The 26,305-nt window shown below is 44.5% G+C and overlaps 1 protein-coding gene across 2 annotated transcripts in view; it reads left to right on the top strand.

The window, feature by feature from the left end:
* The window catches only part of LOC122798450 (TATA-box binding protein), a 1,118,497-nt gene that overhangs the window by 830,331 nt on the left and 261,861 nt on the right, over positions 1-26,305 (top strand). For both annotated transcript variants that reach the window (XM_044067383.1, XM_044067389.1), the window contains exon 3: positions 2,435-2,766. In XM_044067383.1, the coding sequence (XP_043923318.1) occupies positions 2,435-2,766 (332 nt within the window). The remainder of the gene's footprint in view (positions 1-2,434; positions 2,767-26,305) is intronic.

Below are 26,305 nucleotides of genomic sequence, written 5' to 3'. Positions count from 1 at the left end.
GAATTAATGCCCATAACTCTCATAGTAGAACATGTTTTAGGGGTTTGCCAACACTGTTGATGATTTCCCTTTCCCCTTCTGACCCAAACTGGCATGTGTAAATGCAAAAAAAAAAAATTAAAGCATTATTGGAAATGCCAACATATTGAAACAAAATAATTGTTTTTTTTTTTGTCTTGACACTGAGGCAGAGTCTATAATAAACAAGACTATTGAGATATATCAGCAGGAGAAATAACTTGTCATATCTGCTGAACCCTGCCCAATGTAAACCTTGCTGGGCTTTTTCTAACTGTCTTGTCAGATTAACCTCTGTAGCTTGTTCCCTTAGTAAATATTGTTGGGCTGTATCTGATTGTTACGTTAAACCAGAAATGTTGTTATGTAAAGTCTGAATGCTATGCTGCGTCTGTTCCTCTAAATGGCATTATTATCCCTTACTACTGTCTCTAGGGAAATTTTGAAAAGCTGTGAAAACCTTTTCTTTAAAAGGTTAATATTGATAGCACAGTGTACTATGTTAGAACTTAATATTTACTGCAAGTAACGTTTTTATGTAGTCTATTACATGACTGACAATAATTACGTACAGTTGTACTGTATGAGATTTAGGTGACTGCAGAAGGTACATTTAACTGTTGTATATGTGAAGAAATAACGCTAGAATCAAACAGATTATCAAAATAGGATATATGTTATGATATGGCTTGCATACTAGACTCCTGTGACTATATTGCGGTGGTGGTGCTGCGATAGCATTGTCGCCTCACAGTAAGACGTTGTCCTGTTCGATTCTCAGCTAGAGCGTCTTCTGTGTGGAGACATGCGTGAATGGGCGTACCTTCGTTGAAGGCTGTGAGTCAGGGCCGGCAACTCTGCATGTAAAAATCTACTGCCAATCATTAGCGGACCGGAGTTCAGCTGTGGCAACCCCTAACCGGAAAAAGCCGAAAGACACAACTAGACTCCTGTGACTAGATAGACATAAGTTTGGAAAGTTATTTCCACATAGTCTGTATGAATTTGTGTACATTTTATGTATGGATTATAGGCATTTATACATTTGCAAACACAACTGTTATCTAATGTCTGAACATCAAACATTTCAGATTTACATTTTATGTCTGACACAGAAGGTTTAAACCATGTAAATTTTATATATACAATATGTGGGCACTGTAAAGTTAACTGTCTGTACTTGAATCCATGTTATAACTGTGAAGAATTTACCGTATTTTGCATAGATGACAAACAGGTGATCAGACTGAAGTCACTTCGAAGACACGGTGTCCTTCAACAGACTATTTGTAGCTGGTCCGACGCAGGACAGCTTCCATGGCGGTGCTCTGTGTCCACCAACGAAGTACTGGAACTGTCAGTCTGTTGAACTAACGTAGTAAGTAGTAGGGATCCCTCTGTAATATTAACTGCTGGTAACAGATATATGGTGTCAGCCACTGGCCAAGGCTCGCCAGAGCATTTTAATTTACACAATATCTATCAGTCCGGCTGCCCTTGGTCTGGGGATCCCTGTTGTAAAGAATACTGCAACATTGAAGAAAAGGGCTGCTACTGTTATGGTAAGAGTTTACACAACTGTACTTTATGGTAAGTACATATCTTTTCTTTTTATAATTTTATGACCTTGTCAGTTGTTGATGCTGTAACTAAATTCAAATCCGGTAAGAAACCAGGATTCTGAAGGCACATGTGCTATTAATTTTGGTGCAGGGATGTCAGTCGTGGGCCAAAATATGTGATTATGAGCTTTGTAGCAGCTTGAGATTTAAAGAATTGCAAGAAAAACAGCAGAAGGATGGTTTCAGATGTTTACCTGCTGGAGAGGACCCTCTCAGAGCTGCACTGTTGTCATGTTTCTTACAATTTGCAAAATTGTTATTAATTTCATTCCTCTTTATTTTTTTTTTCATTGTAACAATGTTTAAGGTAAAAATGTGCTCAGGATGTCTCAAATTTGTGGCTTTTGCTGTACCTGCAACATTTTAAGACATTTGTTCAGATTTCAGAAAAAAAAAAAGAAATGCATATTGCAGTGGCAACAAAGCCATGCTTATTTAGCCTCTAATTCTTCGTATTTTGTGCCTTTCTTGCTGGTTCTGTTTTTTGTTTTTCTTTTTTACTTTTGAATAAAAAAAGAGAAACCAGTAGTCTCAAAAACTCACTGATGAGCTCAGTTAAAATAATTCCCCAAAATCGCGAACACCAAGTAGTGTTCCTCATTAAAGGCATGTTAGTTTGGAACACTACTTGCCTTACATGATTTTTAGGGATTATTGTGATTGAACTCATCAGTGACTATTTAAGACTAACTAGTTTCTCTCTCTCTTTTTTTCCTCAGCACTCATGGTAGTAAAGTTGGAACTAGACAGATTCCTGTACTTGTTCATTTTTTTTTTTATCTTTTTTACTTTAGGGTGTGATGACACCAGGGATGCCTCTTTTCAGTCCAATGATGCCGTATGGCACAGGACTGACACCACAACCTGTAACCAGCACAACAAACACCTTATCTCTTTTAGAAGAACAGCAGCGGCAACAGCAAGCAGCAGCAGCTCAGCAGACATTGTCACAGCAGATTGTAACAGCTCCAACTGGGCAGACACCACAACTTTTTAATTCACAGACTATTACCACAACTGCTTTACCTGGGATTACTCCCCACTATCATTCACCAATGACCCCAATGACCCCAGTAACTCCTGCAACTCCTGCCTCTGAAAGCTCTGGGATTGTACCACAGCTGCAGTAAGTACTTCCAGTAAAATTCCGGTATCTTGGATGCAGATAATGAGAGTATCACATGCACTAAAAGAAATGTGCCATCATTCATTTGGCTTAAAACATTTGATTGTATTTGTTGCTGACCAGGCAGTACTGTACTAGTGAAGAGTACATTCAGGAAGCTTTGTCTGCAGTCTTTTCTTGAGTGGAAAATTGAATCCTTGCACAATTAAAAGTATAGCTGTGAAGATGTTTTGAAGGAGATGTCATGAATGCAGTAGGTGGCACCTCACCTTGCTTATGAGCTTATAGCAAGGTGTGGAAATCTGTGCTTGCACAGATTTTAATGGAAAACTGCACCCTAGAACTAAAACAAAAAAGTTTTTTTTTTCACTATTTCTTTGTTTCCTGGCCTATTTTAACACCTAAATAAGTGTTTTATTTGTAATTTTAGCTTGTTTTCCTCAACATGGTTACCAGTGGGGCTTGATGTATCAATATGATCTTGTTCTCCCTCGACACTTTCCCTTTCCCATAATGCTTTTAATGACTCTTGCTAGACATAAGGAAATAACTGTGAATTCCCATCCCATTGACATATAATGAGATTTGTGTGGATCACTGTTTTGATGATCATCGTGTTACCCTGCTGCAGTCATCACACTTGGGTTATCCTGTCGTCAGGCGGTCCCGCAGTCGGCCCGAATTCCAAAGTCTTGGTCCAGCGTTGGTTGCTGTCGCTTCTTCCCTGACGTCAGTGCGCCATATATAAGAGGCATCCATCGCCATTTTCTTCAGTCTTTCTTGCCGCGCAGTGCCCGAAGCAGAAGCAGTTCGCAAGTGCCGGTCGGCCGACACCTGAGAGTTTCGAATTCAGTCCGAAGTCTTCAATAAAGCTAAGTACCCCATTGGGGAACCTTTTCTTGCCTCAGTCCGATGTCAGAAAAAGTTAACAATTGCATTTCTTGTGGGAAGCAAATACCTCATAAGGACTACCATTCCTATTGTATTCCTTGCCTAGGCCCAGACCACGACGTCACAGGTTGTTGGTTTTGTGCTAGGTTTAATAAACGAACTATCAAACGCCGTTTTGACTTTGCATGATATTACTTTGGCAGGAAATTTAATTATATCATGCTGTCGGAGCAGCCGATGACCGGCATGCATAAAAAAACGTAATGATAAGGACAGGCAGCCTAGGAACAAGCCAGACTCCGAGGCCTCGGCTGGGCCTGTCGCCGGTTCTCCGGTTTTCAGTGAGGCGCCTACGCAGCCCTTGACGACCGCAGAACTGGAACCCCAGACAGCTGCGGATTCTCAAGTGGAGTCTACTAGGCTGACGCAGCCATCTTCATTAGGCCCTTCCGACACCGGAGCAGAAGTACACCCCGGTGCAGTGGAAACACCTTTGGTTGCAGAAGGTGTTTTCAGACCGACTACACTCCTCATTAAATCTTACTCTAAACTTAAAACTCCTTTAAAATCAAATAAGACTGTACATCAGTCTACAGTACAAGGCCTCATGCCTAAAAAACAGATGCTTAAGATGGCTGAAGATTTGATTACCCTAATCGGGGATTCCCATCCCCCTCCTGATAAAAGAACAAGACAAGAGGAAGATTCTGCTTCCTCTGACCAGGTTTCCATTTCCTCAGATTCTTCTGAGGAACAGGATTGCACTTTTCCACCTTATGAAGACTCTGATGCTGAAGACTCTATTCCCTCAGCATCTCCCCCTGAAGACTACTCCTTTGGGGAAACTTTACATACCATGAGGGAACATTTCCACTGGGAAGGCCAGGACTACTCTGATTCTAAGAAAAGGCTCAGAGAGTTCCTTTTATTACCCCAGCACAGACCTTGCTATCCCTCCAGTTTTAGATATTGTGGATGATGTTTACTTGGAGTCTAGTCTAAATCCAGACTCTCTACCTCCTGCTCCAGCCAAACCAGACAGATACTACAGAGTACCTGACTCACACAAATTCCTTTATAAAAGCCCTGTGGCTGACCCAGAAACAATTTCCCAGGGTCCGAAGGGAGCTAAAGCTTCTATGGCTAAAAATCCTGTGCCCTCTGAAAGGGATTCCACAGCCCTAGATAGATGGGCAAAGAAAATATACACCTCCGCTACTCTGGCTATGAGAGCATTAAATTGTCAGTTTCACATGCTGAAATATCAGCAATTCCTAATGTTTCAATTAAAACAAAAAATGAGCACACATACTGAACAGTCTGAATTCAAGGAAATACAGGATCTGTTGCATGCAGCTGAACAGGTGGGCAAACATACTTTACAATGCGGATTTGATTCATTGGAAGCTTATTGTAGAGCAGCTGTTACTGGCTCTGTCATACATAGACACGCTTGGTTAAAAGAACAGACCCTTCCTGATCATGTTAAAGCAAAATTATTGGATGCACCTTTACAGCAGGACGTATTATTTGGTGTCAAAGCAGAAGAGGTTTTAAAGAAAATGGAGGATAAGGCAAAGTCTATGCAGACGGTCAAAGATTTTTTGCAGGTACAACCCCCTCGTTTCAGCAGAAATTGGCCAACAAAAAAATGGTCCTTTCCAGCTTCTGACAGATCACAGAGGGACAAATACAGATGCCCAAGGGGCAGAGGTCAGTCACAAGGCCTTTACAATCCTTGCCAATGGGGTACTGCTACCCAGAAAGGAGGAGAAGACAGGCCCCAAGCTAGCAGAAGACAAACACAGTGACTCAATCTTCAAACTACCAAGCAAATCTCTCCTGGCAGCTCCCCTGGGAGGAAAATTTGCATTTTTTTGCAGACAACTGGCACATCATCACAAAAGACAATTTGGTACTAAACATTGTCTCTCAAGGATACAGATTCCACTTTCATACCTTGCCAAGGATAAAAGGAATGCCAAACCTGCCACCAAATCAATGAGCAGAGGCACAAAAACAAATTACAGCTCTCATGGACATGAGAGCCATTCAACAGGTACCTACACAGGAGCAAGGACAAGGATTTTAATCAAGACTCTTTCTAGTCCCAAGAAAGGACAAAGCATGGAGACCCATTCTGGATCTTTCAATTCTGAACACCTATCTGCAAGTGCCAAAATTCAAGATGCTAACACTACAGCAGCTTCTTCCCATGCTGGGCAAGAATGCTTGGCTAGTAACGTTGGACCTCAAGGAGGCATACCTGCATGTCCCTATCAGACAAAATTGCCAAAGATACCTCCGCTTCATTGCAGGTTCAACGCATTATCAATTCTCTGCACTGCCCTTTGGCTTATCTACTGCACCCAGGGTCTTCCCAAAATGCCTGGCACTAGTAATTGCATACAGCAGACAAAGAGGAATTCAAATATACCCATACCTGGACGATTGCCTTATTCAAGCAGAAAGCAAGGACATTCTTTTAAAGCATATGGCATTTGTCAAACACCTTCTAAGTTGCCTAGGGTACACAGTAAACGAAAAGAAATCAAAACTAGTGCCCTCACAAAACATAATATACCTGGGTGCCAGCTTGAATACAACAGCCCAAATGGCTTATCTCACGCCAGACAAGCAACAGCAGCTGACTCAATATTTCAAAATAATGGCAACAAAGACCCAACTCCCTGCAAGAAAAATTCTGCAGGCCTTGGGATTCATGGCATCTTGCATACTACTAATACCATTTGCAAAACTGCATATGAGGAAATTGCAATGGTACCTGAAAAGCGTATGGACTCAGCTCAACCACAGCTTGGAAATAATGATACCACTCATTCTCTGCCTTCAACAGGAGTTTCTATGGTAGGCACAGGCATGTCACCTCAACAAGGGTCAGCCTTTCACCTTACCCACAGCCAGGCAAACTATGACAACAGATGCATCGGACTATGCCTGGGGAGAACACATGGCAGGACATTGCATTCAGGGCAAATGGACTGCAGATCAGAGGCATCTGCATATCAATCAAAAAGAAATGCTAGCAGTACAGAATGCCCGAACAGCTTTCAAGGACCTCTTACACTCAGGACAACTAATAATAAAGACGGACAATACCACAGTAATGTGGTACATAAACAAGCAAGGGGGCACACATTCCTACCCTCTATGCAGGCAAGCAATGACCTTGTGGAACACTGCAGTGTCTTACCGGGTTCAATTACAAGCACAATTCCTGCCAGGAAAGAAACACATTGGCAGACGACCTAAGCAGAAACATCATGGATCCACACGAGTGGAAACTAGATCCACAAGTATTTGCAATGATAGCTCAGAAATGGGGATGCCCAGACATAGATCTGTTTGCAAGCCCCCAAAAATGTCAACTTCAAAAATTTTGCACAAGGACATTCCATCCACAAGCTTGGAGAGTGGACGCCCTCTCATTCAGTTGGAACACATTTACAGTGTATGCCTTTCCTCCACTGCTTCTTCTAGCGAAGGTACTGCTGAGTGTCAGATTAGAGAGGCCACAATTGATGCTCATTGCACCAGACTGGCCATGCCAGCATTGGTATCCAATTCTAAGGAACATGGCCCACGGCCCACCATGGATTTTACCACAGATTCCTCACCTGCTCACCCAGCGAGACAATCAGATTCTGCACAGCCAGCTTAAGACTTTAAACCTGGCTGCATGGCAAATTACCTAAACAACCAGCCAACACCTCTATTCAAAGCTGTTATGGATGTCATTCTGGAGGCCAGAAGGCCCAGCACCAGGAAAACCTATTCAGACAAATGGAAAAGATTTTGCACCTGGAACCAGGCTAAAGGCCAAAATCCACTGGATCCAAACATTCCTCAGATTCTACAATATTTAACTGAGATGTTGCACAAAGGACTTTCCTTTTCATCTATTAAGATCCACGCCTCAGCAATTTCAGCTCATTACAACACGGATCCTCCTTTATTCTCACATCCACTCCTAAGACAGTACCTCAGAGGGGCTAAGAATATAAGACCGCCAAGGAGAGCACCAACACCTACTTGGGACCTCAACTTTGTTCTGGAAAAGCTTACACTGCCGCCCTTTGAACCAGCTTTTTCAGCTGATTTAAAATTTATTTCATGGAAAACTGCCCTGCTACTAGCAATAACCTCAGCTAGAAGAGTCTCAGAGCTACAGGCACTAATGGCAATGGAGCCTTTCCTTATTTTTCATCAAGACAGAATTTCTCTACGAACTTAACCCTTCCTTTATGCCAAAGGTGGTATCCAGTGTGGACCTTAACCAAACCATTCATTTGCCCACCTTTTTCACAAACCCCAAGAACAAAGGAGAAAGACTCCTGCACTCTTTGGACATTCACAGGCAATTACGTTACTACTTGGATAAAACTAAGGCTTTCAGAAAAACTGACCAGCTCTTTGTAGCCTATGCTACAGGACCACAAGGAAATGCCATCTCAAAACAGACCATTTCTAAATGGATAGGACATTGCATACATTTCTGCTACACGCATCCTGGGAAACCGGTACCTGTTAACATTAGGTCCCACTCCACCAGGGCTACAGCTACATCAGCAGCCATTCTCAGGGGAGTACCAACCAAGGATATTCTGGAAGCTGCAACTTGGAGTTCAGTGCACACCTTCACCAAACACTATCACTTACATCTATATTCTAAGACTAGAGCTGGTTTTGCCACTGCAGTTTTGCAGGGCCTTATAGCTTCTTCTAACCCTGTTTAACTCCAGCTCCCATCCTTAGCTTTGGGATTCAACCCAAGTGTGATGACTGCAGCAGGGTAACACGAACATAGTACAGTTTTGTACCTACCATAAATGTAGATGTTCGAGTGTTCACCCTGCTGCAGTCCAGGTTACTCTCCCTCCATCCCCTCTGTACTAGCTGAACTGATCTATACCACTCTATCCTATACAACCTCTGTGGTGCATTTGCTTGTGCCTAAAGGTATAAGCTGTATACATATATATATATATATATATATATATATATATATATATATATATATATATACCTATTTGGGGGCACTTAAAGAAAATGGGGTCAGATGCTTCTTATATACCCCTGGCGCACTGACGTCGGGGAAGAAGCGGCAGCAACCGACACCGGACCAAGACTTTGGAATTCGGGCCGACTGCAGGACCGCCTGTTGGCAGGATAACCCAAGTGTGATGATTGCAGCAGGGTGAACACTCGAACATCTACATTTATTGTAGGTACAAAACTGTACTTTTCTTTACCTTCTGTAAAAGGACTGCTTTTCTGTCTCTGATCACCCTCATTTATGTTTGGCTCAGAGCTTGTTTTACACTATACTTAGAAGTTAGCCAGCTAGTCAGAAAAGTAGCCAAGTCACAGGCCTTTGTTCAGGGTTTTCTTTTGTAGTCCAGGGGGAATTGATTCTCCAAGGGTCTGTCAGTGCAGTGACCGTTTTAACACCACTGCATTAGTGTGGGAGGAGGGGACTGTCACTTCCTCTTGGACTACAAAAGAAAACCCTGAACCAAAGGCCTGTGTTTTAGCTACTTTTCTGGCTGTTGCTGGATAACTGCTAAGTAAAGTGTAAAACAAACTCTTAGCCCAACATAAATGAGGACGATTAGAGACAGAAAAGAAGCGGTCCTTTTACAGAAGGTAAAGTAAATAACGGTGATCCACAAAAATTCCATTATATGTGAATGGCATGGGAATTCAGTTACTTGCGTATGTCTGGCACGAGACCTACAAAGCATTATGGGAAAGAGAACTGGTTGAGGGAGAACAAGATCACGTTGATGCATCAAGTCCCATTAGTGACCATGTTGTAGAACACTGGCTAAAATTACAAATAAAGCACTTGGTGATTTTGAGGTGTTAAAACAGGTCAGTGAAGAAAGATAGAGTGAAAAAGAGATTTTTTTAGTTCTAGGCTGGAGTTTTCTTTTAAGAAATATGTTTTTATTTTGCCTAACCGTTTTTCCCCTCTGTGCTAAATTTTCAAAGTTTTTGGCTTGTTTCCTTTCCTGTGTAATCTACTTCAGGCTCATGCTAGTTTGCAGTACCCTAGATGTGTTACCTTTTTAATCTTTATTAAAAATAATAAATAATAGTAAAAATGACCAAGTAGTGAGAGTATTGTCCTCGCCAACTAGCTACATGCCACTTTATAGTTTAAGTGGAAGAGCTGAACATTCTAAATATTTTCAAAATGTAATGCATTACTGTGTGTCCAGTTTGTGTTTTTATTGCAGTGAAGTGATTTAGTATAGTAATAATAATACAAATCAGTATTATAATACAAGGGAAACTTATATTTTATTTAAAACCATTAAATCTATTACTTGGTGTATTTTTTGACATATTACTGTTAAATAATGACATTTTATAATCTGAGATTAAGTAATAACTCAGACTCTACAGTATTAAGATACTAAATCCAAGTACTTCTATCTTCAGGGGCTCTATTTCCTTATTGTGTGTTATGAGTCAAAAAGTAACAGATATTTGCTAGGGCAGGATGTAAGCAGTAGCTTGAATATGTACTTCTAATCAAGCTAGAAATCGGGAGAGAGTCCATGGGTGTTTTTATTCTTTTTTTCCTTTTGGACTAACTTTATTAATGATTGGTATTGAAGTCAACATATTTGATAAATAAGGTAGACGTATGCTAGGTCCTTATGCTTCAGTACAGAAAAGGCAATTGAGGAGTTTTATGATTTTGAAGATTGACCTTTTGTGTCATTGTCTAAGCTTGTTCACAGATCAGATTCCAAGCATCTTCCATATTCATAGGGAAAGTGTATTATTCAGCATATTAAATTACTTGTTTTGGTTATGATGTTCTGAGGTCTGAGTCTTTGATATTGATGGCTGGGAATCTCGTTAGAGTTGTGTTTGGACCATTTCAAGTTTCCCTGCCAGTCTGTCTTCTGAGCTGACAGTCATTCTGGATGTGGTGTCTCACAACAGCATATACCACATTGAACCTAACTGTACCTTCTGCTCCAGGTGATGTTCTTCATCTCACATTGCTGCAGTCCTTACATATGGGTAGTCCGCTGTCCTCGGTCGGCCCGAATACCAAAGTATAAGGCTGACGTCGGTCAAGGCGCTTAGAACTGACATCAGAACGTCAGGGTACAAAAGCGCATGACCGACGTCATATCCTCAGTCTTTTTTGCCGCATGGTCCGATGCAGAAGCAGCGTTGCAAGTGCCGTTCGGCGTTCTGAAATTTTTCGAGTTTGGAGTTTCAGACCGAATCAAAGTTGGCTAAGTACCCCGTTGGGAATATTTTGTTTTTCTTGCCTCAGTGTTTTACGGATGTCAGAAAAAGTGAATAACTGTATTTCTTGTGGGAAACAGATACCGCATAGGGATTATCATTCTTTGTGTATTCCTTGTTTGGGGCCTGAGCACAGCGTTGTTGGGTGTCGCTTTGTGCTAGATTCAATAAGCGCACTATTAGCGAAGGTTAGATTGTGCTAGGCTGGTCTTGGAAGCGGTGCAATTATAATATGCCGTCGGATTCTCCGGCGCCCGCTTCTTCGAAGAAGCGCAAAGACAAAGCAGTTAAACCCAGGCAAGAAGAGTCGTCCGTTCCGGACGTCGGTTCTTTAGAGGCGTCAGTGGAACCGGTGGTTCCGACGGAGGCTTCTCTGGAGTCCCAGGGGGAGACTTTGATTTTGCAGGATGTGGCCTCTCAGGAGGCAGGTCAGGCTGAAGGGGCTTCCCAGGTTACTGTACTCCCCTCCCTTCCTAGGGTGGTTAGGCCCTCTCCTTCTGTTTCCAAGGCTTCTCCCAGAGGCAGGCCAGGTTTAGCTTCTGTTGGGGTCACTCCTACTGCAGCAGGGTCTGTGCCCAAGAAGCACATGCTTAAAATGGCAGAAGATTTGATTACTCTGATTAGAGGTTCTTTGCCCCCTCCTGATAAGAGGCCTAGGGTGGAGCCAGAGTTGGGGAGTTTTGAGCAGGCTTCGGATGTGTCTGAGTCTTCGGCTGAAGACTTGCAGGAGTACTCTCCTTATTCTGATTCTGATGCAGATGATTCGACTCCTTCTGCTTCTCCTCCAGAGGATTTTTCTTTTTCAGAGACTCTTCATTCCATGAGGGAACATTTTAAATGGGAAGGTCAGGACTTCTCTGATTCCAGGAAAAGGCTTAGGGAATTTTTGCTTTTACCCCAGCATAGGCCCTTGGCTATACCTCCTGTAATGGATGTTGTGGAAGATGTGTTTGCAGAGGCTTCGCTTAATCCTGATTCTCTGCCTCCTGCTCCTGTTAAATCGGATAGGTATTACAGGGTGCCTGAGGCTCATAAATATCTTTATAAGAGTCCTAGGGCGGACCCAGAAACTGTTAGTCAGGGACCTAAGGGTGTCAAGGCCTCTGTGGTAAAAAATCCGGTTCCTCCAGATAAAGAGGCCAGAGCTTTGGATAGATGGGGAAAGAAAGTCTATACATCTTCTACCCTGGCTATGAGGGCTTTGAATTGCCAGTTTCATATGTTGAAATATCAAAACTATCTTCTTTCTCAATTGAAGTCTAAGGTGGATGCTCTGGCGGAAGGCATTGAGTGTAAAGAATTACAAGATTTGGTGCATGTTTCAGAGCAGGTGGGTAAGCATTCTTTACAATGTGGTTTTGATGCTGTACAGGCCTCGGCTAGAGTGGCTGCCACTGGTTCAGTTCTTCGCAGGCACGCATGGCTGAGGGATCAGAATTTATCTGACCATGTTAAGACAAGGATTTTGGATGCTCCTTTACAGTCTGATGTGTTGTTTGGTTCACCTGTGGAGTCAGTCTTGAAGAAAATGGAAGACAAGGCTAAGTCCATGCAGGCTGTTAAAGATTTTTTGCAAGTACAGCCTCCAAAGTTTAGTAGGAATTGGCCTGCTAAGGGGTGGACGTATCCTTCTTATGATTCTCAGTCTAGGGGTTGATCTAGACGTGGTAGGGGCAGAGCTCAGAGTTCTTTCAGACCTGGAACAGGGAGTTCACCTGCACAATCTTCGGGTGAGGGCAGGGGCCAGTCCTTTCGTAAACAGGCCCAATGACCTACCTTTTCAGCTGCCAGATCCTTCTTGCCTGGCAGCTCCTTTGGGAGGAAGGTTGGCACTCTTCAAGGAAAATTGGAATTTGATTACCCAAGACAAATGGGTATTGGATATCATACACCGAGGTTACAAGTTTTATTTCCATACCTTGCCTCCTTTCAAAGGCATGCCGGACGTTCCTCCTCAGCAAAGACTAGAGGCTCACAAACAAATTTCTTTGCTACTTCAAATAAGGGCCATACAACCGGTCCCTCTGCCAGAAGTGGGCCTAGGATTTTATTCTCGCCTGTTCCTAGTACCAAAGAAAGGGAACACGTGGAGACCAATCTTGGATTTATCTATCCTCAACACATATCTGGACATTCCCAAGTTCAAAATGTTGGCGTTACAACAGCTTTTACCTCTGCTGGGCAAAGATCACTGGATGGTGACTCTGGATCTCAAGGAGGCTTACCTTCATGTTCCTATCAGGCTCAGTTGCAGAAAGTATCTGCGTTTTCGGGCTGGGACTTCTCATTATCAGTTCTCTGCATTGCCCTTTGGCTTATCTACTGCCCAGAGTGTTCACGAAGGTTCTGGCTCCAGTGATAGCTTTCTTCAGGCTAAGAGGAATACAGATCTATCCTTATTTGGACGATTGCCTGATTCTGGCCCAAGGAAAGGACGAACTTCATCATTTACAGTATGTGATAGCAGTGCTAAGATGCCTGGGGTATTCTGTGAATGAAATAAAGTCCAGTCTAGTACCCTCTCAGGACATGTGCTTTCTGGGTGTGAGACTGAATACAGCATCCCAGATGGCCTGTTTGACCCCGGACAAACAAAATAATCTTTCTCTTTACTTCCATCAATTGTCTCATCAGTCCAGGCTGACTGCAAGGACAGTCCTTCAAGCCTTGGGGTTCATGGCATCTTGTATTCTGGTACTTCCCAATGCCAAACTGCATATGAGGAAGCTACAATGGTATCTCAAAATGTATGGACACAGCACTGCCAAGATATGGACACTGTCATTCAGATAATACCTTGCATTCAAAAGGAATTTTGTGGTGGGCTCAGGAATGTCACCTAAACAAGGGACTCTGTGACCCGGCCAGAGGCGAGTCAGATTCTAACGACAGATGCCTCAGACAAAGCTTGGGGAGCTCATCTAAATGGAAAGTGGGTACAAGACACGTGGCCTGCCAGACTTCAACATCTGCATATCAACTTGAAGGAGATGTTAGCAGTCCAATTTGCATTAATAGCTTTCAAGGATTTACTTCTTCCAGGGCAGGTGTTGGTTCTAACAGACAACACAACTGTCATGTGGTACATCAACAAGCAAGGGGAACATTCTTATCCTCTATGCAGACAAGCAATGATTTTGTGGGAGACTGCTCTCAGTTTACAGCTAAATCTTCAGGCAAGGTTTCTGCCGGAGCACAGAACTCCTTAGCAGATGTGTTGAGCAGACAAATTATGGATCCCCACGAGTGGAAATTGGATCCTCATGTATTTCAGAAATTGACAGTGTTATGGGGAACTCCAGACATAGATCTGTTCGCTTCTCCACTAAACTACCAGCTGCCAAAGTTTTGCACAAAAAGGTTTCATCCCACAGCTTGGAAAGTGGATGCTCTCTCATTCAATTGGAGCAATCTTCATGTGTATGCCTTTCCACCTCTGCCTCTCCTCCCAAAGGTACTCCTGAAGGTCAGACAGGACAAGCCAAAGATGATTTTAATAGCTCCAGATTGGCCTCGACAGCACTGGTACCCATTACTGAAGTCTGGTACGGGAGCCTCCATGGCCTTTGCCTTCGATTCCACACCTGCTGTCTCAGGAGAACAGTCATTTACTCAATGTCAAACTTCACTCTCTACATCTAACAGCCTGGCATATTCTGTTTTAAACCCTGGAGGGTCTCAGCTTCCACAGCAAGTTTTGAATGTTATTTTGGAGGCCAGAAGGCCTAGTACAAGGAAAGTGTACGCAGATAAATGGAGGAGGTTTTTATTTTGGAGTACAGCAAAGGAATTTGATGTTTCTAAGCCTAATTTAAGTGTGGCTCTTCAATATCTTACTGAGTTGCTGGACAAAGGTTTGTCCTTCTCCTCTATTAAGGTTCATGCTGCAGCAATTTCTGATCACTATGACTGTGACCCACCATTGTTTTCTCATCCTTTGTTTAAGCAATTCCTTAGAGGGGCAAAGAAAATAAGACCCCCACGTAGAGCTCCTATTCCTGCTTGGGATCTCAATTTTGTGTTGGAGAAACTCACTCTACAACCTTTTGAGCCTGCAGCTACTGCCGAGTTGAAATATTTATCATGGAAGACTGCTTTTTTGTTGGTCATTACCTCTGCGAGAAGGGTTTCTGAATTGCAGGCCCTTATGGCGGTTGAGCCTTTCTTAATTTTCCATAAGGATAGGGTATCTTTGCGTACTAATCCTTCCTTTATGCCTAAAGTGTTTTCTAGTGTGGCTTTAAACCAAACTATTCATTTGCCTACTTTTTATGCAAACCCCCAGAATAAAGGGGAAAAGATTTTGCACACTTTGGAATATACACAGGCAGTTGCAATATTATCTGAGCAGAACTAAAGGGTTCAGGCAGTCTCAGCAGTTATTTGTTTCATTTGCTTTGGGTTCTCAGGGCAAGCCTGTTTCAAAACAAACTATTTCTAAGTGGATTGGGTTTTGTATTGCTTTCTGTTATTCCCATCATGGTAAGGAGATTCCAGCTGGGATTAGGCCTCATTCCACTAGGGCTACTGCCACTTCTACAGCTTTCTTAAGGGGGGTGGCAACTAAAGATATTTTGGAGGCAGCTACTTGGAGTTCAGTGCATACTTTCTCTAAGCATTATCACCTTCCACTTTACTCTAAATCTAGGGCTGGTTTTGCAACTGCAATTTTACAGGGCATTTTGGCAGCTCCTAATGCTTTATAGTTTTGCCATCCTCCCTTACCTCTGCTTTGGGATTCTACCCATATGTAAGGACTGCAGCAATGTGAGATGAAGAACATAGTACAGTTTTGTACCTACCATAAATGTAGATGTTCGAAGATCCACATTGCTGCAGTCCAATTTACCCTCCCTCCTTCCCCTCTGTAGTTAGAGGCGGTTGTGTGGTTTGGGTTGTGAATATTGTAAATATTGTAAATAGGATTAGTGCAGGGGTGGTTGGTTGGTTTTTTGCTGTCTTTTGGTTTTGGCCTTTCTTTTTAGGGCCTTCTGACATCTGGGGCAAGAAAAGACTGAGGATATGACGTCGGTCATGCGCTTTTGTACCCTGACGTTCTGATGTCAGTTCTAAGCGCCTTGACCAACGTCAGCCTTATACTTTGGTATTCGGGCCGACCGAGGACAGCGGACTACCCATATGTAAGGACTGCAGCAATGTGGATCTTTGAACATCTACATTTATGGTAGGTACAAAACTGTACTTTTCTTTGGCTAAGTCTCCAGTCCCATAGATTGTCATTAAAACTAGAAAGAACAAATGTAGTTAGGAGAGTAATTTGGAAATCTCCTTGATTGTGTGGAAAGTGATAACTGTGGATAAGTGGGTGAATATATCTGTTTGCATAATTTGAAAGAGACCTTTCTTTACCACCCTAGTTCGTCCATCCTGTCTTCTGCTGGATATCCTGTCCTGCCAAATAGAGTGGCACAGAGATGTTACAACTCCTCAGAAAAGTTGTCCAAGATGTCTTGCCAGACAAAAATGGTCTGGATATGCTTTGGGTACTTTTCAGTGCCAGTGAGGTTTGAATATCAGCCGCATAAACTCAATTTTTTGCAATATATAAATATATTTTTCCAGTTTTAATATGGGTTTAAGGAAATATTTCATTTTATATATGCACTATATATATATATATATATATATATATATATATATATATATATATATATATAGTATTGATGATCTGTAATTGGTGTAATTGTACATTTTTTATTGAGCTGTTTTTTGGAGATAGTTGGAGGAAGCTAGTAGTGCTGTCAAATGTATGCTTTATTGCAATTTTAGCATTTGTTTTAACCTTGTATTAAGTGTTAGATCTAAGAAAACGTGGCAATCCACTTGTAAGTTAAAAAAAAAAAAAAAAAAAAAAAAACTTTTTACAGTACACAACATTTTAGGGGAAGATGTAAACAAGTAATTTAAAATGCTGAATAATACAGTTTAACTCTGAACGTGGAAGATACCAAGAATCTATTCTTTGAACATGATTAGAAAGTGACAGTAGACCTTTATCCAACTGGTATTGACAAGCCTGTTTAGTTCTGCTTCTCTCCTTAACACATTTTCCTCATGTGTTTAAGCACCTTTAAGCCTCTCTGTACCTCAGAATAGCAGTTTTTATTCTGTCACATCCTTATGATCCCTTAACTATTGATGTGATGTTGTCCTATTCTGCCTTCATTCTTAATAGGTTGGGTTTGGACCCGATCCTCTGATCCAGCTCTGCCTTTTTTTCAATCACGAGGCCTTCTACCAGCTCGTGGCTAAATCCCTATCCCAGATCTCATTTTCTGCTAAACAATATCGCGCATTCGTCTGCTAGCTCTGGCTAAGTATTATTTTCTTGATTATCTTTTGTCTGTAATTCTGAAAATTTGTGGATATTTTTCTAACTTTACAATTGACTGTGTCTACTCGTAGCAGGATATTTTCTGTAATTGAGCTATTTCTGACTTTGGCTGTCTTTCATTAAGCCTTGTATTCCCTTTCCTGGCTTGTGTTAATCTGTAGTTACCTTAGTGGAATAGTTTGTTTACTTTAGAGGAACTGTTGGATAACCCGTTTAAGTTAGAGGGCTTTTAACCCTACTGTTTTTTGCCCTTTTTCTTCTCTGTATGTTACTAGTGCACTTTCCATAGTAATATTACAGATCTGAAGTAGTTTGCTTCATTTGTCTTCAACCTGTGGGTTACGGATAGTTTGCTTCATTTGTCTTCAACCTGTGGGTTACGGATCTGTATCTGATCCGAGACGGCAACTTTTACTAGCATCTGCTCTGAGCTCCAAACCTCCCTTTACCCACAATGCACCTCCACTGTCTTCCATTTCCAGATCTCGTTTGCTGCGAATTGCTTCAGCATTGTGTCTTCTGCACTCCAACTAGTCAGTGGGTTAAAACCTTTCATGAGTAAATACCTTTCTTCAGTTTGTCAGTGAGTGTTAATATAGGTTCCCCTTCTCCTCCCCTCACTTATAGGTTCATAGGTAGGTAGTAGGCTATCGGCCCAAGGGCCTACGCAAGCCTAGCCAACAAGGTTCCCTGGCTTATGCCACCCAAGAAAGTTATTTTCCTGTGCCACTGACGAGCAGAGACACAGAGGTGATCCCCGGGGTGCATTTCCTATTTCCCATCCACTCATCAAGATTTTTCTTGAAGAGTGCTAATGAAGAACTTCGCTTGACATAGATGGGTAGCCTGTTCCAGAGTATGGGAATTCTCTGGGATAGGAATCTATCCCTCCAGCATGTCCTGTTTATTATGGTGACAAGGTTTAGGTCCCTAGAGCATGTAGCTTGGAGGGATTGGGATTTCTTTAGGTGTAGCATGTCCAACAGCTCTGGGTTTGACACATAGTTTTTATATGTTAGGCAGAGATCACCTCTGAGTAGGCGATATGCTACATTGTAAAGCTGGAGTTTTTTGAGGCGGTCAGTGTAGGGCATTTGTTTGAGTCCAGTAATCCTATTTGTGAGGTACTTCTGTGGCCTTTCCAGCTGCTGCAGATGTCTTGTGAGGTACATTCCCAAAGGGGCATTTTACTCTCTAGTGGGTCTAGTGGGTCTAATGAGTGATGAGTAGAGGGTAACGATGACCTCTTTTTTTCCTGGATGAGAACCCTTTTATGATGAGGTGTGCCATGTAGAAGGACTTCCTGACTACTGTGGCGATGTGACTATCAAAGGAGAGACAACTGTCCACCTGGGTCTCAAGGTCTCATCACGCATTCGGTGTTAAGTAGATTGCTGCCTATGTAGTAGTTAATGGGTACAGAGTTTTTACCAAAGGGGATGACACTGCACTTTCTGGCATCGAGCTTGAAGCCATGGCTCTGACACCAGGCATCTGTCTCAGAGAGGCCCCCCTGTAGGATGTTCACATCATTTGGGGACTTGACTATGGCTCCTGGTTTGCAGTCATCTGCGAACTTCGTTAGCCAGAGGCCTTCTGCATTAGCCTGTACTTCAGAGAAGTAGATACCAAACAGGAGCGGTCCCAGGACGGAACCCTGTGGTACTCCACTTGTCACTGGTCTGAGGTCAGATTTGGAGTCTGCAACTTTTACAGTGTGGGTTCTGTCAGTGAGCCAGTTGGCAACCCATCTTGTGACGTAGGGATTTATGCCTAGTTTATTGAGTTTAGCTATAATTCCAGAATGGAGGATGGTGTCGAAAGCCTTGGCGAGGTCAAGATAAGCTGTGTGAACCACTTTACCCTCATCTACGGCTTTGGCGACTGCCTCAAAGAAGTCGATCAGGTTCAGGAGGCATGATCTGCCTTTCACAAACCCGAACTGGGTGGGATCCAGAGTTTGGAGGTTACCAATGTCTTTGTTTATGAGTTCCATGATGATAAAGTTCCATGGCTTTGCAGACCAGGCTCGTCAGGCTAATAGGTCTATAGCTCCCGGGATCAGTGGTGCCTCAAGTGTTGGTGTTTTTTACGTTGGAGTAGTTTGTACTGTGGTGTAGGTGGTAGCCCCCCCCCCCTCAGTGTTTTAATGTGTACGAGTGTGGTGAGTTTGTATTTTAGTTAGAAAGCACCTGCCTGTTTTTTGTTAAGGTTATCTTTCTATTAAATAGCATGGCTGAAAAGCTTGTTTTCAAGCGCTGCACTGAGTGTGGCCATAAGTTATCTCGAGCAGATGGCAACACATTGTGTGGTTTGTGCTTGGGTGTGGCCCACCTGAGTGTGGACTGTAGCATTTGTGCGGGCTTCAACCCCATGCCCTCAAGGGTAGGAGGGCCAAGTTGGCCCTAAAAAGTCTTTTTCCTCCTTCAGACTCTGTTTCCTCGTCTCCGGCTTCGGTCACAGCAGCTGCCGTGACCACCTCTCCCTCTGGCTTCTCCTCCCTCCCAGGCTGGGACTGAACCTCCTGTACCAAAGCCTGCGGTAGTGGAGCAGAAAAGAGGTAGAGAGAGAGAGAGAGTCGAAGACAAGGGAAAAGAGAGAGATGTCTCTGGACCTTGCTTCTCCGACTAAGACACCACGGATCCGTGACGCCCCTCTGCTCCGATCTCTGGGGTTCTCCCTGGAGGAGACATGTCCAGCTTCTCTGACCTCTGTGCCCTGACCTGCCAGGATGGAGTCCGTGTCCTCGTTGCGGTCCACCCGCTCCTTGTCAGACATGGATCTGGATAAGATGATGCGATTTTTATCCATACACAGAGACAAATTGGGGTCTTGCCAGCCCCCTTCCTCAGGAGGGGGGAGCTCGCTTCCTTTTTTCAACCTATATCTCCTTCTCCAATCCGACCTTTGGGTTCGGAGTACTGTGATCCGAGGTTGGCTTTGGTCAGGGGGTCTGTGCCGACGGTACCTGCTTCCTTGACGCCAACAGCTGCCTGGAGCGTTTTGGATCCGAGCTGCTCTCAGAGTTGGAGCTTGCGTGTCTAATCGGAGGGAGTGGAACCTTTTTCACCAGCTCCGACTTTGTTGGGCTACGTTCCCTCCCTCGGAGCTCTGTCCACCTGGGCCCTGGCTCTGATTCTCTTGTCAGACCCGGGGAGACCAACCTCCTTATTGGTTTCCTCAAGAAGTTTGCTCTCCTTTGGCATTTGACATGGTAGAAAGGGTTCTTTCCGCCGGATCGAAACCCCTGACCACCCCTTCGGACTACTCCTAGACCCCCTTGGCTCTGTCTATGGTCCCACTCATTTTTCCAGAGGGACAGCCCATGCTCGAAGAACCCCAGATGGTTCTTCCTGAGGAACCAAATGGCTTGCAAGCTCCCCCCTGGAGAGCTCCACCGGAGAGGTGTCTCGCAAACATACATGCAAGAGGAGTCACTTGGACTCCCCAGAGTCCCTCACAGAGGACACTGACTTGGATGATGGAGAGGGTTCCCCTAGGTCACCTCCCCAGAGGGGTTCCCCTAGGTCACCTCCCCAGAGGGGTTCCCCTAGGTCACCTCCCCAGAGGGGTTCCCCTAGGTCACCTCCCAGAGGGGTTCCCCTAGGTCACCTCCCCAGAGGGGTTCCCCTAGGTCACCTCCCCAGAGGGGTTCCCCTAGGTCACCTCCCCAGAGGGGTTCCCCTAGGTCACCTCCCCAGAGGGGTTCCCCTAGGTCACCTCCCCAGAGGGGTTCCCCTAGGTCACCTCCCCAGAGGGGTTCCCCTAGGTCACCTCCCCAGAGGGGTTCCCCTAGGTCACCTCCCGAGGATGTCTTCTTTGGAGACCTTCTGGAGATCCTGCATTAGTGGGGAGGTTGGTCTACCCCCAAACCTTCTTCTAATGAGTCTGTGTTCCTGGAGGCTTTTGGCAAGGGCCCATCTACTTCCTGGGTGTCCCCTTCCACAGATCCTTTGGTGGATCTGGTCACCTCACGGGCATGGAAGGAACCGGACACCATGGAACCTATCCCAAAAAGACCTGACAAGATCCGAAGCCCCCCCATAGATAAGGCCAGCTTGGAATAAGGGCTCCCCTGTAGATGCCATGGTGGTAGCAGCAGCCACTAAGAAGGAACTTGCTCAGGAGAGTTCCTCGGTCCACCCTCCTGACCAAGAGTCTCGGATGATGGACCGCCTAATGAAGCGGGTGTATGCTTCAGCTACCTTTTTGATAAGGGTGCTGAACTACCTGGCCCATGTCACCAGACTCCAATGCGACTTGGTAAAGGAGCTGGAGGAGTCTCCCCCCCCCCCCCCCAAGTCCATGTCGCAGGAGGACAAGACTTCGTTCAGTGCGAGGATGGCCACTCTAAAAGCAGTGTCTAACACGTGCATGCGACTTCTCTCCCATGCTATGGAAAAAGCTGCTAGGGTGGCTGGGTCCGGGGTGTCCATGAGGCATAACGCCTGGCTCAGGTTATATCAGTTTTCCGAACCCTTCAAGGCGTTTTTTGCCAGCACCCCTTATGACGGCTCTACACTCTTTGGTAAGACCGTCAAGGAGACATTAGTCCTGAGTGAGAAGGACTGGAAGACACTGTCTGCCATCAGGATCCATCCTCTCTAACCCTCAAAGGTCCTTTTCCCGGAACCAGAGCGGGCAAAAGAAGATGTGGTTACGGAAGTCACAGTATTCTGGGGACACTCGGGGCTGCTCTTCCCGCAGAGGGGGACAGAATGGACATCGGCCCAGAGGCAGAGGGGGTCCGCAGAACTTTGGATCTCGAACCTTACTCGGACGGGCCCGGGCAACAACCCTGGGGGGTTGTCCAACTGCTCTACTCTGGAGGCAGTCTGGGGACTATTGTCCTTGTACCCAGCGGCATGGGAGTCCATAACAATGGACCACTGGGTGCGTCAAATCATATCCAGAGAATACTCTATCCTCTTTGTGGGTTACCCCAAATCTCCCAGACACCTCCTGGACGTACCACCCATGCAAAGGGAGGCAACAGCACGGGAAATTTCCAAGCTGCTAGAAAAATGAGCCATCAAAACTGTCCCCCCAGATCAGTCCGGATTGGCCTTCTACTCCAGGTTCTTTTAGGTGCCAAAGAAAATGGAGGACTTGAGGCCCATTCTGGACCTCTCTACCCTGAACCTGTAAGTTGCCAAAGAGAAGTTCTGGATGGTCACATTACAGTCCATCATGCTGTACCTGAAAGAGAGCGACTGGATGTGCTCGTTAGATCTTCAGGATGCTTACTATCACATAAAAAATGCACAGAAGCTCCAGGACGTTCCTCCGCTTATGGCTAAGAGTCCATCTTTACCAATTTCTAGCCCTATCCTTTGGTCTCACCACAGCCCTCAGGGTGTTTACCAAAGTGATGGCAGTGGTAGCGGCTCACCTGAGGCTTCAGGGAATTCAGGTCTATCTGTACCTGGATGATTGTCTCCTCACTGCTCCCATCAGGCGTCTACTCTCCCAAACCAGGGATTATTTCCTGACTCTTGCCCTGTGTTTGGGGATCGCAATCAATGCATCCAAATCTTTCCTAGATCCTGTACAGGTGAATAGACTACATTGGTGCAAGGATAGATGCTTTTCAGTGCAAAAGATTCCTGACCTTGGAGAGAGTTCAAAACCTGAGGATGCACATCTTCCTGATCTACCGTTCTCATCTTCCAATAGTGGAATCTGTGTTGAGGGCTTTAGGCTTGATGGCAGCGACCATAACTCTTCCCCCATGTGCTTGGTTACACTTGAGAATTCTTCAGTGGACTCTAGCAGTACAATGGTCCCTGTTGGAACTGCCATTGACATATCCAATTCAACTCGGTCGAGTCTGCCGTCCGTCCCTCATATGGTGGAAGAGCTCTCCAGACATTTTGGAGGGACGACCTTTTGTTCCAGCCCCGGCCCAAGCCACAGTGACCACGGATGCCTCCCAACTTGGGTGGGGGGGCATTGTTTGGCCAGGACAGTCCAAGGCCTGTGGTCCCCCATAGAGACCAGCTTGCATATAAATGTCCTAGAGATGAGGGCGGTCCTTCTAGGGTTGCAGACCCTTCATGCCTTTCTTCCTCTGGGGACGATTGCTATTTAGTCAGACAACATGTCAGTGGTCTGATACATCAACAAACTGGGAGGTATCAGATCTTGCCCACTTTGTCCAGACCATTTTGAGGCCTTATGAGTGGTCTCTGAATCTGTGTGTAGCAGAATAGATCTTCAGTGAGTGGGGTCAACCTTGCTGCGATCTCTTCACATCTTCTTCCAACGCGAAGTGCAGCAAGATGTTCTTCGTGTTTCACTGTTGCAGTCATCACATTTGGGTTATCTGCCTGCAGGTAGCCCTCAGTCGGCCTGAATACCAGAATCTTGGGATTTCTGCATCGGATGCTCTCGCTTCCTCCATGACGTCAGGTGTTGACATGCAGCCGATGCCATTACGTTAGTCTTTCTTGCCGTGTGGTGCCCGAAGCAGAAGCAGTTTGCAAGTGCCGGTCTGCCACATCCTGAAATTTGTTTTCAGAGTTCCAGACCTGAAGTCTTCTAAAAGATAAGTACCCCGTTGGGGATCCTTTTTTCTTGCTCTAACCGATGTCAGAAAAAATTAATAATTGTCTTGTCTGTAGAAAGCAAATACCTCAGAGTTTCATTTTCACTGCGTCACCTGTTTAGTCCCAGACCAAGATGCCCCTCACTGTCGGTTTTGCGCCTTGTTCAATGCCCAAACTATTCGTCGTCGGGCTATTTTGTCACTGTATTCTTTCACTCTCTATCTCCGTATTCCAAAATGGCTTCCATAAGCCGTCTGACTACCAATCTTCCGAAAAACCGTAAGGGTAAAGACAGAAAGACTGCATAGGTCCAAAGCTGCCGATGACGCTACCATTAAGCGAGTCGCCAGTCCACTGGTACTCAGTGAGGCACTTTTGCCACCCCTGATACCCGCTTCTACAGATTCGCAGGCCTGTACTGAGACCTATTTGGAATCCGGTATGCCATGAGATGCTTCTTCGAATGTGGAACCTGCGGATGTTTCTACCTTGGATGGGTCCGGAGCCACTGTGCAGGCACCAGCTTCTGAGGGTGTATTCAGACCTTCCGATTTTCACATTAAACCAATGACTTTGTTTCAATCCAAAAATACCAAATTTCACAGGCCTAGAGTTCGCACTATGCCTAGGAAATGGACCAAAGCGCATTCTCAGGCCCACATGCCACAAAAACAATTGCTTAGAATGTCAGAACACCTTATTACTTTAATTAGGGGAAGCCAGCCTTCCCCCTCAAAAAGACCACAAACTGAATTTCCTTCCGATTCTTCAGATCAAGGGTCTGATAACTCTGAACCTTCTGATTACCAGGACATACCCTTGTCTACCTATGAGGATTCTGATGCAGAGGATTCCATTCCCTCTGCTTCCCCATCAGAAGATTTTTCCTTTGGTGAAACCCTGCATACCCTTAGGGAGCATTTCCACTGGGAGAGCAAGGTTTACTCACAGTCCAAAAAGAGACTAGGAATTTTTAAATTTGCCTTAGCACAGGCCTCTAGCTATCCCTTCTGTACTGGAAATTGTAGATTTCTAATTGGAATCCAGCTTACCCCTGATACTTTGCCTCCAGCTCCCAGGAAACCTGACCGGTACTATAGAGTACCTGACACCCACAAATTCCTCTTTAAGAATCCTACTGCGGATCCAGAGATCATTTCCCAGGGACCTAAAGGCATTAAGGCTACAACAGCCAAAAACCCTACCCTAGGGATAAGAAGGTTTACACCTCTGCTAATCTTGCCATCAGGGCTTTAAATTGCCAGTTTCATATGTTAAAGTATCGGCAACATGTTATGGAACTGATTAAACAGAAAATTATGTTGATTCCTGATTGTGCAGAACATAAAGATTTACAAGAGGTAATGCATTCTGCTAACCAAGTTGGTAAACATACTTTGCAGTGTGGTTTTGATGGCTTAGAAGCATCTTGCAGGGCTGCTGTCACTGGGTCTGTTATTAGAAGGCATGCTTGGCTTAAGGAACAAACCTTGCCAGATCATGTCAAAGCAAAATTACTAGATGCACCATTAAATCAAGAGCATCTGTTTGGCAATTAAAGCAGAAGTCATCCTCAAAAGGATGGAGGAAAACGCTAAATCTGTGCAAACTGTTAAAGATTTCTTACAAGTACAGCCAACTAGATTCAGTAGGTATTGGCCTTCAAAAAACTGGTCTTTTCCAATCCCACCCAGACCTTCTCAGTCTAAACCCGGGGTAGCAGACCACCAAGACTACAGTCTCAGGATGTGCACAGATCTAAGCAGTGGAGTGCTCCTACCACCAAAACAGGGAGTAGTAAGCTGTCATCCTATGGTGAAATCTCACAATGACTTATGCTTAACTCTTCCAAACTTTGCCCAAATACTTGCAGCTTTAGGAGAGAAACTTGCCCTGCATGCCACAAACTGGGAGTACATTACCCAGGACAGATGGGTCTTAAACATTGCTTCCCAGGGATACAGATTCCACTTCCACTCACTCCCAACCCCAAGTGGATGGCCAGACCCCCCCCCCCCCCGCAAACTAGTGGGCAGAGGCCCAAAAGCAAGTACTTTCTCTTCTCGGTATCAAGGCTATTCAACCTGTCCCAACAGAACAAAGGGGAAAAGGCTTTTATTCCAGACTGTTTCGGGTACCCAGAAAAGAAAACTCTTGGTGTCCTATCTTGGATCTGTCCATTCTCAACACCTTTCTGGTGGTTCCAAAATTCAAAATGCTTACTGTCCAACAGCCGCTCCCTATGCTAGCCAAGGGCTCCTGGCTAGCAACCCTAGACTTAAAAGAAGCTTATCTGAACATCCCAATAAGGGAGTCTTGCAGAAAATATCTATGTTTCAGAGCAGGCTCTATGCACTATCAGTTCTCTGCACTTCCCTTTGACTTATCTACTGTCCCCATGGTATTCACAAAATGCCTAGCTCCTGCCATTGCATATTGCAGGCAGAGA

Source organism: Protopterus annectens, chromosome 1.part0 (genome assembly GCF_019279795.1).
Source record: "Protopterus annectens isolate FY-2018-M chromosome 1.part0, PAN1.0, whole genome shotgun sequence".
NCBI classification, from domain to species: domain Eukaryota; kingdom Metazoa; phylum Chordata; order Ceratodontiformes; family Protopteridae; genus Protopterus; species Protopterus annectens.
This window is presented reverse-complemented; position numbering and strand designations above follow the sequence as displayed.